This window comes from Ursus maritimus, unplaced genomic scaffold (assembly GCF_017311325.1).
Source record: "Ursus maritimus isolate PB19 unplaced genomic scaffold, ASM1731132v1 scaffold_10, whole genome shotgun sequence".
NCBI classification, from domain to species: domain Eukaryota; kingdom Metazoa; phylum Chordata; class Mammalia; order Carnivora; family Ursidae; genus Ursus; species Ursus maritimus.
Window position 1 is genome coordinate 12,673,092 of NW_024423344.1, and position 13,802 is coordinate 12,686,893.

A 13,802-nucleotide genomic window follows, 5' to 3' on the forward strand; every position below is an offset into this window, starting at 1 on the left:
GCCTGTCAGAAGTTGTAAGTAATGATGAAGTGTTAAGAAGCAAGAGACAATTCATTGACTTTGGAGTTCAGGACTAATTTCACAGATGACTACTCTGTTTCTTTGAAAACTATTTTAATTACCTAACAGTTATTAGATTTTTACAGTGCTCTGTATACTGGTCATTTTTCTTTTAATGTCTGCATTCTTAAAGTGTGCCAATTAAACTTTTAATGGAAGTTTAATAACTTGGAAACAGTGTAGTTATTTTAAATTTAACTTCTAAGATAAAATGCTGTTGCTTTGCCAGTACCATTTTGAGATGAGTACTGTAAAGGAATTTAAGTGTCCAAACTTAAACTGTTTTATTTCCATAAAAGTATCCAAAGGTATTCTTAAAACAGAGTGTTAAGGAGGAGAATGAAAAATTTTTAACAATTGTCTGGTCTGTGGAAAAAAAAAGTGATTTTATATGCTTTTGTACTATATTACTGTTTTATGGCAATGCTTAATATGTGTGATAGTGGAGGTTAATGGAAGTGTAGGTAATTGAAAACAAAATAGTAAAAAGTATTTGGTTTTGGAAAATTTCCTTTTCAAATATTAAAATATGTGTGGTTCTGAATTCTGTAACTTAATATTTCGGTAACATTAACTGCTGTCATGATTTATGCATGTTTTCTTGAGTATGTGTATAACTTCTTTTCAGATTTAAATTTCTGTCTGAAAACAAAAGAATTAAGAGGACATCAAAAATTTTGCCATAAAAAATAATATTCACTTACATATAATATGTAAACACATATATTTTTATAACCTAATATATATAGGATATAAACATAAGTTTATATATTTTATATGGAATATATAGAATATATGTTATAGTTATATATTATAGGTAATAAATAATAAATGTTTTATATAATTTGTATAATTTATATAATACATTAGTTACTGTGTAACAGCTGTACTTAAGACTGTAGACCTCAATGAGTCCTTAAAAATCTAAACACATAGGGGCACCTGGGTGACTCAGTTGGGTGGGGTTCTGACTCTTGGTTTTGGCTCAGGTCATGATCTTAGGGTTGTGAGATCAAGCTCCCTGTTGGGCTCTGCAGTCGGTGGGGAGTCTCCTTGAGATTCTCTCTCTCCTTCCGCCACTCATGTGTGCACTCCCTTTCTCTCTCTCTCTTTCTCTAAAATAAATAATCTTCAAAAAAAATCTAAACACATAAATTCTACCTCTAAATAGTGAGAATTTGAGGATTAAATAAAACAAGTGAGAGCTTATTTTTTATTTATATCAGTTTGGTTTGTACATCTTAATCTTATAATGACTAACTCTGTATACTTATCTCTAAGTACATAATATACATTTTTATAATATACATAAACATGTAATATATATTACATAAAGTTACATTAAAAATATTTCTGTTTTTGGAAAAAGTATCCCCCATTCTCTCAGTGCTAACTCTTTTCTGTTTGTGTCTTTGATTCCTTTTTATCCTGCCTACTGCAGGACCTTACTCCATCAAATATTCCTTTATTTATCAAGTTTATAATCTCTGTAGGTAATTCCTATACCCTTGGTTACACACATGTTGCAGTTAATGATAGCCGTTCCCTATTTTTATACAAAGCAAAAAACAACCACTTCCTTTCTTTCGATACAGATATCCCTTCACATGTTCATACCTCTTACATTCGTCTTTTCCCTTTTGCTCCATACATCATCAGTTGCTTAGTTCTGTGAAGTTTACCTCATCTCCGTCATCTCTTTTATTAATTTGAACTTAAAAAAAAAGGCATATTTGGAATATTCTGGAAGGATTTTAATTGTTTTGTTATTTAAATTTATGTGTTCGTGTTTTGCAGAGCATTGAACGAAATGTGGAAATGTCAAAATCTGCTCCGACATCAAGTAAAGGATTTGCTTGACTTAATTAAGCAACCCAAAGTAAGTTACATTTAGTGAAAAGTTTTCCTTTGATGATAAGTTTTGTAAAACGCATGAATTTTAGTTACTCCTTACCATTGCTGCAGTGTTGTTGAGCAACTGTTTCTGTGTGGAACTGTTCTACTTGAGAAGCTATGATCTCTAATTTAGAACAATGAAATTTTTAAGAAACTTATTGCATAGAAAGATTGAAAGTTTAAATTTACTAAATCAGTAAAAGGTGATACCCAACAGGAAAGAGAATGTATTTCTTTGTACTCAGAACTAAAGTTTTTTTGTAGGTTTAAAAAAACCAGAAAATGATTCAGTATCTTTGAAAGCACAGAAAATAGAGTAAAATTGCAGTCTATCTTGCCACACTAAAATGCTCCCATTGTATAGTCTTGTTGTTTAGAAAATTTTAATGCCGTGTAGTTTTAATTACATATCTTTATATTTTTGCTTACAATTAATATTACAGTAATCTTAATGTACTTACTTTTCATAATTATAAGTTAATGGTGGTATTCATCCAGTTGATGTATCATATTTTATTTTTTCGACTTTTAGAATGATTCTGGGTGTTCTTTTTTCTTAGAATGTTGAGAATGTTGTATATAGGCCTATAAAAGTTATGATTCATCAAAAAAGCAGTATGTATGGTCATTTTAAATTGCATCCAAGGAAATGTATAACACACAAAAATAACAATATACTGTTAATTTTAATTTTTTTCATTTTTAGTGGAACCCTCCACCCCCCTCCCAACAAAACATATACTGCCTGGTCATAGAACAGAGGTCGATAGAGAGGAGTTCATGTAAGGGGAGGCTAACAATAACCTCTTTGTTTATGGTTTATTGAAACCTGTGATTATTAAGTATATTGAACCTGCTAGAATAAGTTTTTTCTTACAATAGATGACTTAAAACTAATTTTAGTGATTCTTCTGCTTCAATACTTTCTTTGCCAAGGAACAAAATTGGAAAACTCCATTTAACTTAGTGTGCTTCAGCCAGTAAACATGTATTTCAGTCAATGTTCTTTTTTTTTTTTTTTTTTTTTTTTTTAAGATTTTATTTATTTATTCGACAGAGATAGAGACAGCCAGCGAGAGAGGGAACACAAGCAGGGGGAGTGGGAGAGAAAGAAGCAGGCTCATAGCGGAGGAGCCTGATGTGGGGCTCGATCCCATAACACCAGGATCACGCCCTGAGCTGAAGGCACACGCTTAACTGCTGTGCCACCCAGGCGCCCTCAGTCAATGTTCTAATGTAATAAGTTAGTGTTTAGTTAATAAGCTCTGGATAAAGTGCTCCTGTTTGCTATCTAGAGCTGTATTAATTTACTTCCTTTTGGTCAAAGTTGCAAAGGTGTTAATTAAAAATACCAGTTGTTTTTATATGCATGTATATGAAATTATTACGATTTTAGGCATTATTGAAGTCATATAATAGCAGTCAAGTAGTATGTTAAATGTGCAGATCATATGTTGAACAGCATGATGTGTGAGACTAATAAAAAATAACTTTGTTTTTGACTGTCACTATCCCTTTAAAATTTGTTAGAGGGAACTTCTTCCCCTTGCTTGTTGATAACAACTTGGGAGGGTCTCATGACTTCATTCCCATGTGAAATAACAAAATACGGTCTCAATTCAATTAATATCTTCTACTTTGTGGATTTTCCTTTAAATTGTCTTAAGATAATTACTGAATTGTCCAAGTTAAAGAGGGAATTCAAAATAATTACTGAGTTGTCCAAGTTAAAGAGGGAATTCTTATTAATGTGAAGTGAGGTTGAAGAAGAAGCCAAATGGAAGAAGATGGTATCACAAAGTGGAATTCTAGTGAGATGAGAATTAAGTGTCTTATTACTTAATATTCACTTTATACCAAGAATTATAGTACACATTATAGAGTTAACGGTAGAAAAAATGCAGAACTGTGTTTATTTTTTTGGTGTTTATATTTCTTCCTCTTTTACTAGGAAGACTCATACAATTATGAATCAGTGTTTATTTCTTTGCCTTCTTCATTATTCAGTCCGATAAAGATTGTTTTTATTCTTATTTAGTTCAGCACCTTAGCCCTTCTACTTTAACTAAATTCATTTCCTCAGTGTCACTCAAAGTGACATTTTTTCCAGTATTGTACTTTTGTTGATGCTGTTTCTTTTTCATGTGTGTCATCATCTTGGCAGCCCAGCAATACATGCTTCCCCCCAAATTAAACAACAGAAATCTTACATGATTCAAATACTTAAAATTCCAAATATTTGGGAATTAACTCATGTATTTTATGTTTTGTCTCTCGCTGCTTCTTAGCAAGCTCCTTTTGAATAGGGATGGTTTATTTGTGTATTTGTTGCCTTCACTCTAGTGTTTTTCTGGTTCAGTATATATACAGAGTTGCTCAAAGACATCTTTTTAAAAGAAATAACACTAACTTGATGCATTGAATAAGTAGCACTTTTAGAAACATCTTTTGTACATGTGACTTCATGGGGTACAATGTGGTGAACTCATTCATTTACTGAAATAATACTGTGTTGATACAGCAGGTAAGTGGCACTCTTGGAAAAATCTTTTGTACATGTCAATGGCATCTTTTAAATTGTCTTTATCCAGTGTTTTCCCCCATAAGCTTCATGACTATACCTTATAATCCTCAGGCTTAAAAATTTTAGGAACACCTTAAGTCATTCAGAATTATACACTTGTCAACTTTTTGTTTGAGATAAGCTTAAAACTTGAAAACCAGGTTATTTTGTTCCTTTTTGTACACTCAGTTGCCCTGTTCTTTCATTGCTAAAGAAAACAAAATATCTCCCTGTTTCAAAAGGTTGGTCTGTAGTAGTCTCCTCTTTTGTTTAGAGGATGACAAAACAGGGTGAGGGGGAAGAGAGGACGACAGCAGAACATTCACCTTTCATTCACTTTATGGAATTTAAACGTAGCTAAAGAAGGAGCTCACAGTTGTGGTCAGGCGTGGGCCTGAAGCATTAGTAGGTTATGCTTATCTAATTTCTGAAGAGTGTAATGAAGATTATTGTTAGGAAATGTTAATTTTGCTTTTTTTGTGTGTGATTTGCAGACAGATGCCAGTGTCAAGGCCATATTTTCAAAAGTGATGGTTATTACAAGTAAGTTATTTCAAATATTACATGTAAAATTTAAGGTTTAATTGAAGTATCTCTTTTTGATAATTTAAAGTGTTTCATGGGGTTTCATTTTAGGCTATGATAATATAGGAAAAGAGTATAAAGTGTTTTTGACTGATTTTTTTTTCAACAGGCAACTCAACTTCAACTATTTTTTTAAATTTTTATTTACTTTGCTACACAGAATTTTTCTTTTTCTGTTTTGTGTTGGTATGAGCAAGAATTAGAGAAAGGATTTGTTACATAAATTCATTTTTGGGAATTCATTCAAATTATTGCATAAGCTTACTGCGAAAACCGAATCGGTGCTTTGGTGTTTTTGCTCTAATGTGAATCTGTTTGAAGCTAATTTCGTTCTAAGCCAAAATTTAGAGTAAAGTGTATACCTAATAATTACAAAAGAGCTTCTTTGAAAAAAAAACAACTAATTTGCTTTTTTGCTTTTAGTGATTTCAAATAAAATTTTAATTGCATCTAACAGTAAATACAAAAGGATTCTGTAGCACATCTCTTTGGTTCAGTCCAGGGAATAGGTAAAGTAGCTGTTTTTGTAGGGCATTTGCTTTTCCTCCTGCTTCAGAGATCACTGTGTATAGTGTAGCACATGGACAGAGGTCATATCAGGAACACCTGGAGGAACATTTCTGCTGAGCTTCTACTTGGGAACAGTGAAGAGATCTATCTTAGATGGATTTCTGAGATGTTAACAAATATTCCAAGATGTGTATGGAAGTAATGCTCTGATGCTGAAGAGAACAGTAACCTAATTAACTGAGTTTTAGACTGATAGGAGTTTTAGCATGAATAAGGCTTTAAGACCAAAATATCTTTTAGTCTTGGACAGTTAAACATAAATTAGTTTTCAGTTTCTTTAGATAACTTAAAGCAAGTGCTTTTCAGTCTCTCTCCTTTTTGTTTGGCTGTGGATACTCTTCTTAAAGGATATCATCCCCTATATTTTTTCTGTTTTTTACCCAAATTCTGTTCTGAGGAATGCTAGTATCCTGTAGGTGTTAGTAGTATTGTTAGAAAAAAGGGTTTCATGGTCAAGTACGTTTGTAGGATGCTGAATTAAAGGGTTTTTTGTTTGTTTCCTCCCTCCCTTCTCCCTCTGTTTTCCTCCCACCCACCCCCCCAATCTGTTTGTTTCTTGAATGGTAGACCTTATTGTAGCCTTTAGTATGATGCCTGTACATTATGGAGGGGCAGTAAAGTATGTCACATCTTCCAAAATTATTTGGAAGACAGTATGGTAGCTTTTTTTAATTATAGAAACATGAAAAGATCATACAGTCAAGTATTTATAATAGGGACACTTTGTTCTTATTGTCCTCAGTGATCTAGCTAAGACTTAAAATGGAATTTCAAAGTTGTATATGAACTTGAAGACTGCACTTACTGCATTTGTATTTTAGGATTTAGTTTAATTTCTACAACTTTTATTGTAGTCCATAGTTCTATATTATAAATTCTGTTACTAGAAGTATCTTAGTCTGGTCTTCTATAACAGTTGTGAGTAGCACCCCCCCCCCGCCCAAGACACTGGGATCAGCATGTTAACTAGCTTTCATGAATGTTTTGATACATCAGTATATTAGGAGAGTGGTATAAAAATCCTCTTTGACTCCACGAGGATTTATCCTTTCTCATGCAATAATGACATATCCAACAGTAGCACCCGAAACATTTTGATCAGCATGTGTTATTGACTGATAGCATGTGTATGTGAATTATCTCTGGATGGTTTAACAGATTAATGCAATACAGGATAGTTTCTTAAAGGTAGAACTTACTGATCTCTTGTTGTGAGTTACAAGAGAATAATGTACACAACAAGCTCAAGGAGACAGTAATAAATTGGTATCATTCAGGTTGACATTTAGTGCCCTTAAATATTATAAGGGGTTATTTAGAAATAGCCAGTTCGATCTTTTCCTACAAAGATGTTCCTTCACAGTGATCTTGTTTCATGTTTCTAGAAAACCAAACTGAATTTGTAAATTAGGATTATTAATCAAAGTAATAAAAAATGAGAAATGTTGATCTTTTTATTATTTTGAGAAATTTCTAAAATGGTATTTTTACTGAATTTTAATTTATTTAAGGAAATTTGCCAGATCCTGGTAAAGCTCAGGATTTCATGAAGAAGTTCACACAGGTGTTGGAAGATGATGAGAAAATAAGAAAACAGTTAGAAGTACTTGTTAGTCCAACATGCTCCTGCAAGCAGGCTGAAGGCTGTGTGGTAAGGAGAGACATTTAAAAAGAACTAATGTTTGTGGCACCTGGGGGGCTCAGTTGTTTAGTGTCAGACTCTTGATTTCGGCTCAGGTCATGATCTTAGGGTTGTGAGATTGAGTCCCTCGTTGGGCTCCATCTTGGGTGTGGAGCCTGCTTAAGATTCTCTCTCCCCTTTCTCTCTGTCCCTCCCCCTGATTTGTGCTCGCGTGGGCACATGGGCTCTCTCTCTCTCAAAAAACAAAAAGAGCTAATGTTTGAAGAAGCCCCCAAACCTTTTTGGACCCCTTTTAGAAAATAATTTATATTCATTATGTAAAATTTATATTCATTATGTAAAATATGCATTATTTTAAATAATACTCATTATGTAAAATTTTGACCCCTTTAATAAAATAATTTATATTCATTTATGTGAAATTTATATTCACTATGTAAAATATCACAAAATGACAGTAAACTATAACCCCTTTATAGAGAAAATGACTCTTAATGTTATAGTATATATCTTCCAAAATAAGATCACATACATACAAGCAATGTACATTTTACTTATTTTTATTAGTCTTTTACAGTATTAATAGCAGTGTAGCATACCATTGAATATATGTGCCATGATTATTGAACAGTCTGCTTGTGTTACACATTTAGATTTTTTCCCAGTTTTAAAGAACACTTTAATATCTTTATAGCCAAATAATTTTTCACAGTCTTGATTATTTCTTTAGGGTAGATTCAATATTGGCTTCTATCATTATTGGAAAGAAGTAAAACTCCAAGAAGAACATAATTATTTTGGTAGGATTTCTATTCTTGGTTGCTAGTCATCTGACCATTTTTTCTTCTTGGGCATATTAGCCATTTATATATTTTTGGTAAATTGTGTGTTTTTAATCTTTGCCTGTTTTTCTGGAATGACATTTGTCTTTATCTTACTGATTTGTTAGTCATGTATGTTAGTTAAGCTGCAAATAATTTTTTCTAATTTTCTCTCATTTGTAGTTTGCCCTTTCATTTTGTTTATGATGTCCTTTACATACCATAGTTTTATTTTTATGTAGCTGAGTCTATCAGCAGACTCTTCAAGGTTTTTGCATTTTATCCCCTGCTTACAAAACACCATTCTATTGCAAGTCAATGAAAATATTTACTAATGTCAATATTTCTCCGTCTGTTGCCCATGCATCTTCCAAGAGGCTTTAAAAAAAAATGATTCTTGGCTCCACCCCAGATTGACTAATCTTTACAATGAGGTCCAGAAATCTGTTGTTTTAACAAGCTTGCCTGATAATTTTGCTCTCTGAACTATGTGTCTCCACTGAACTGGGTTTTATTCTTTTGTATTTGTTTTTATCTTTTTGGAATGTTTGTGGCATAAGGTATAAGATAGGGACCTGTTTTTATTCAAAATGTCTGTTCAATTCTTTCAACTACAATATATTGAATAATCCATCTTTTTTCATATTAGTTGAAATGTTACCTTTCTTACATGCAAAATTTTTAATTTAGTTTGTTTTCTGGGCTCCTTCAATTCCTATTGATTTGTTTATTCCAACACCAGTATTACATGGTTTTAATTATTTTAGGTTCTTAACATTTTAATGTGATGTAATTTTTTAAACATATTTTTGTAATATTTAAAAAAATCTGCCTTACAGCGTGAAATAACTAAGAAGTTGGGCAACCCCAAACAGCCTACAAATCCTTTCCTGGAGATGATCAAGTTTCTCTTGGAGAGGATAGCACCTGTGCACATAGATACTGAATCTATCAGGTATTTTTATATAAAAATACTAAATTTTCATTACTCTTCACTCATGCTTCAGTCAGTTGCTTTTGAGTACCTGCTATACACAAGGCACTTACCTGTACAGATTTTTGTATATGTGTGATGGCTAAATACTCATCTATGTATATCTGTTCATATATATGTATATGTACACACTCATCTGTATATATATCTGTATATTTAATTTTTCTTATTTATTTTAAGTATTACTTCATTTGAATGAGAAAATGTCAGTTTAAGCCTAGTTTCTGTTATCAGTATATCAGGAATTCCTCTTTTTAGCTAGCTTGCATAGTGTAGGTAATACAAACAATTTGTAATTATTCCCTCAGGAAAAGAAAATTAGGTGAATATGTTGTAAACAGGGTATGATGCATTTTCACAGGTATTTGAGAACTGAAAGTGCTATTTTTAAAACAACCCTCATTTCAGCTTTGATATCACCTGACTATGACATCTTGGAAAATACTTTCTTTTTATGGCTGTATTCCTTTTTGTAAAATGTTTTTTTTTTTTAAACATTTTCCTAAAATGTTTCAACTGGTTGAAAAAATAAAGTGTTTACAGAATGTATGTATATGTAACATTCTGGTTTACTGGTCATCAGCAGTCTCTTTTAGAGATATATTAGAATCTAAATAATAATATCCTGTATCCACTAAACCCTTTTTGGGGATTTGTTTTGTTTGGGAGGGTAGAGGGTGTAGCTTTTGGCCTATGATTCCCTGCAGAGTAGGGAGACCCTGCTTTGGACACCCAGTAGTCACTTTGGACTCCTATTGCACCAGTTTTCATTGGAAGGAAGGGTCTAAGGTTTGAAAAACAATATAAAACAAAAAATCAGAATCCTCTATATTAGTACAAGGAAGAGACTGAATCAGACTAAAATTCATTAAATAAAGAATCCCATTTTTTCTCTATTCAAGGCAGTGCTTGTTAGATATTGGCAAAGCTTATTTTTTTGCTTTTCATTAACCCTCTGTCTGGTAATGGAATAAAGAGTTTTAATCAGGAGATTATATTATAGTTTCATAAAGTTAACGCACATAGTGTTCAGAGGACTGAAAGAGGATTTCTCTAAAGGAGTAGTATTTGACCTAAGAGGAAGAATGGGTAAAATTTTGTTTTTACAGAGGTGGGAGAATGAATATTATAGGCACTGAGATTAATATAAACCAGGTTAATTGGATAGGAAAGGACAAGGATATTTAGAAAATGATTGCCATGGAAAAGTATGAAAGTATTATGGATAATGCTAAAAAAGTAGTTGGGATCAGATTGTGGAAAGCACTGAAGGTCTAACTTTAGAGTTACTGTATTCTTTAGTCTGTTGAGAACCATGGATGCTTAATGGTGGATAGGAGGAGGGAAGAAGAATGGATAGACTGTTAAGATGTTAAAAATTGTCTATGGATGCTGGTAGTGGGATTGAAAGGGAAGATTATATTTGAGGAAGGTTTTAATAGATGGGTTATCTTACTGGAAATGAGGAATAAAGTTGATGAGGAGTCAGAAGTATAAGAGCTCAAGTCCAAATGATGAAGCACATAGTAATACTTTGAAAAGAATTAAGGGAACTGATGTGCTTTTTATTTGGACATGACAGACAATTAAAAAATTTAGGCAAATTGAGCTTAATGTGAAACTATGAGAGTGGGTTTGTTCCCTGGGCATGAGATTGTGTTAAAAGAAGTAAAAAGATTAAAACGTCATGGGCAGAACCTTGGAATTTTGTTTTTCAACAATAGAAAAATTACAGGAGTATAAGAACACCAGCGTTTTGAAAGTTAAGATGGAGAAAGTTTTCACAAATAATGTGTACTATGAACAGTCAGACTGAGGTCTTTGGCTTTTTCATCAGTAGTTTGTGACGTAAGTAACAGTAACAACTAATAGCAATTAATCCTTATAAAGTGCCTGGGATGATTTCAGATGTTTTACGTGTTTACTCATTTACCTCTTAACCATACGAGACAAGAAATATTATTATTCCCAATTTACAGATAAGGAGCAGTGAGTTATACAGATGTTGAATAACTTCCCCACTGCTAGGAAGTGGTGGATGGCATTGAAACCAAGGAAGTCTGGCTCCAGAGCCCAGTTGGTTAACCACCACACTATTTAATAGGTCTCCAGAAAGATTCCGCTCTTAGTCCCTTACGCCAGTAGTCAGTGAGTGTCCAGTTCACCTAACTCTCCCTGATAGTGGTTATTAACCTTTTCAGTCCTTGCCATTTCATAGGTAAATGGTGATACTAATTTTAAAAAAAAACAGTGTGTCACTAATAAAGTTGAACATTTTTCCTTCCCATATATTTCTTGGTTAATTGCTTTTTAAAAAACTTTTCTGTGAGGGGCTTGGAGGAATTGTCTTTTTCTTATTGATTGTAAGAATGCTTTATAAAATTAGGGGACGCCTGGGTGGCTTAGTCAGTTAAGCGTCTGCCTTTGGCTCAGGTCATGATCCCAGGGTCCTGGGATTGAATCCCGCATAGGGCTCCTTGCTCAGTGGGGAGCTCTCTTCTCCCTCTCCCTCCCACTCCCCCTGCTTATATGCGCTCACGCAGGCATGCGTGTGCTCTCTCTCTGTCTCTGTCTCTGTCTCTTGCTGACAAATAAATAAATAAATAATCTTTAAAAAAAAAGAATGCTTTATAAAATAAGGCTATTAATCTAGTTTGATTGCCTTTTAAATTTGTATAATTTACAATAAATACTATAGATTAAATCTATCAGTTGTTTCCTTTATGATTTTTCTGCCTTTCCTTTCAATCTAGGTGGTTATATTTTTTCCACTTAAATCTTTAATTGTTCTGGAATTCATTTTAGTAAGGTAGAAGTAGATATCCATCCTTTTTTAAAAAAGCCTACCATAGCTTGTTACATCAACTCCATTTATTGATAAATTCTTTCCTTCTCAATTAATTTGTAATGTTTCCTTATTATAGCATAAATTCTGTATGGTTGGGACTCTTACTGAATTTTCGCTTTGGTTCATTTGTCTTTTGAGGTGTTAATGAAACATTTTTGTCTTGTTGAGAAAATTCTTTCATCCTTCCCCCTCCCCCTAAAATTGATTGGCTGTTCCCAAACTTTAATTGATTTTTCCAGTTGAGCCATAGAATGCATCTATTGAATCTTGTCCCATACCAAGTTCTGTTCCCCTGATAACATTTGGAGATTTAGTGAAAAAATGTTATTATTAGTATTCTTAACTTATTACTTATTCTTAACTTATTCAAATCTCTGTGTTCCCTTTCATATAATTCTGAGTTTACACACAGATTCTGTGCATGTAAAACTTGTTTTATATATTTTAACATGTCATTGTGAATAGATTTTCCCCTGTCTGTATTTTTGAGGTGGTTTTGGCTGATACAGAAAAGCACTATCGATTTTTTGTGTTTTGTTGCTATCACCTCACTGAACTCCTAGTATTTTTTAGTAGTTTTTCAGTTGATTCTCTTTGGTTTTATAGGTTGATCCTTTTTCTCATAGATTTTTATATGACTGGCTCTTGTTCTTTGGTTATTAGCTCGGTTGTATCTCTTCAGAAATGCCTTTCCTGGCTGAAGAATTTTACTTCTTGTCTTTGCCTTCTTTCTAGTCACTATTGTTCTCTGATGATATTTTCTATGTATTTGCTTACTTATATTTGGACTTCCCTTACTAGACCGAGAGCTTCATTCATGCTCTTTGTCATGGAAGAAAATAATGACTTTAATTTTGGATATGTGGTATTTTTCATTTTTGTGGGACACCTAGGTTAAAAACCTTGGGGTTGCCGAAAACATCAAGGAGAATTCAGGCTGAAGATTTGGGAGAGTTGGAGCTGTGAGAATCAATTATTCAAGAAAAATGGGCATAAAAGGAGAGAACATTCTCAAAGATGTCAGCCGCTAAGGGGTGATAAATTTAAGAGTACCCAGCAAGACAGATACATTTGACTCCTAGCTTGATCTTAAATTCGAGTTCATGATATTTTTGTAGAAACATAGAGCAACTAAACATTCAAGGAACATTGAATAGTTGAATTTTCCTGCATTTTGATACATAGTTGTGTCTCTAACTGTAGTGTATGTTACTTATTTTTTATAAAAAAAAACAGATACCTCAAAGTGTAAATGATTATTTTAGATAATTGGTATTGCGTTATAAATGTTTATTTTAAAATAACCTAAGCTTGTTTTTAGAAGAAAATTTCAAAGAATTTTGTTTCCTTTTTAATCTATTCTAATTTCTAGTGAAGTTTTATTATATGTCTGTTATCTAGATATTTTTACACCTTTTAGGAACAGGCCTGTGTGTTTCTGACTCTTACAACAGCGCCTGACACATAGTAATATTTGGTAAATATTTTAAAAGTGCTTAATGCTGCCATTTATCCTTTATTTCAGTATATGTTCTATTTACTTAAGAAGTAATGAATTTCAAATAATTAGAAAACATCTATTCATGTGTCTGGGCATGATTCTTCCATGGAAAATGCAAGAATAAAAATATAGGTAACATTAATAAATAGCAAATCAAATAACATTTGGACTTCATTTGAATGGACAGGGAAAATACTATTTTTGAGAAGAAGTATCTTAAAATACCTATTATAATTTTTTGTTTTGCAGTAATGTTTGGAAAACAGCTTTGTCAAATTTTTATGTGTTTGGATGTGGTCTGTAAAAAAAAATTCACGATTAT

At 32.6% G+C, this 13,802-nt stretch overlaps 1 protein-coding gene across 1 annotated transcript in view; it reads left to right on the forward strand.

The window, feature by feature from the left end:
* The window catches only part of PDS5B (PDS5 cohesin associated factor B), a 186,857-nt gene that overhangs the window by 110,380 nt on the left and 62,675 nt on the right, over positions 1 to 13,802 (forward strand). The window contains exons 14-17 of the mRNA XM_040621970.1: positions 1,858 to 1,939; positions 5,014 to 5,062; positions 7,186 to 7,325; positions 8,977 to 9,092. Coding sequence (XP_040477904.1) covers positions 1,858 to 1,939; positions 5,014 to 5,062; positions 7,186 to 7,325; positions 8,977 to 9,092 — 387 coding nt within the window. The remainder of the gene's footprint in view (positions 1 to 1,857; positions 1,940 to 5,013; positions 5,063 to 7,185; positions 7,326 to 8,976; positions 9,093 to 13,802) is intronic.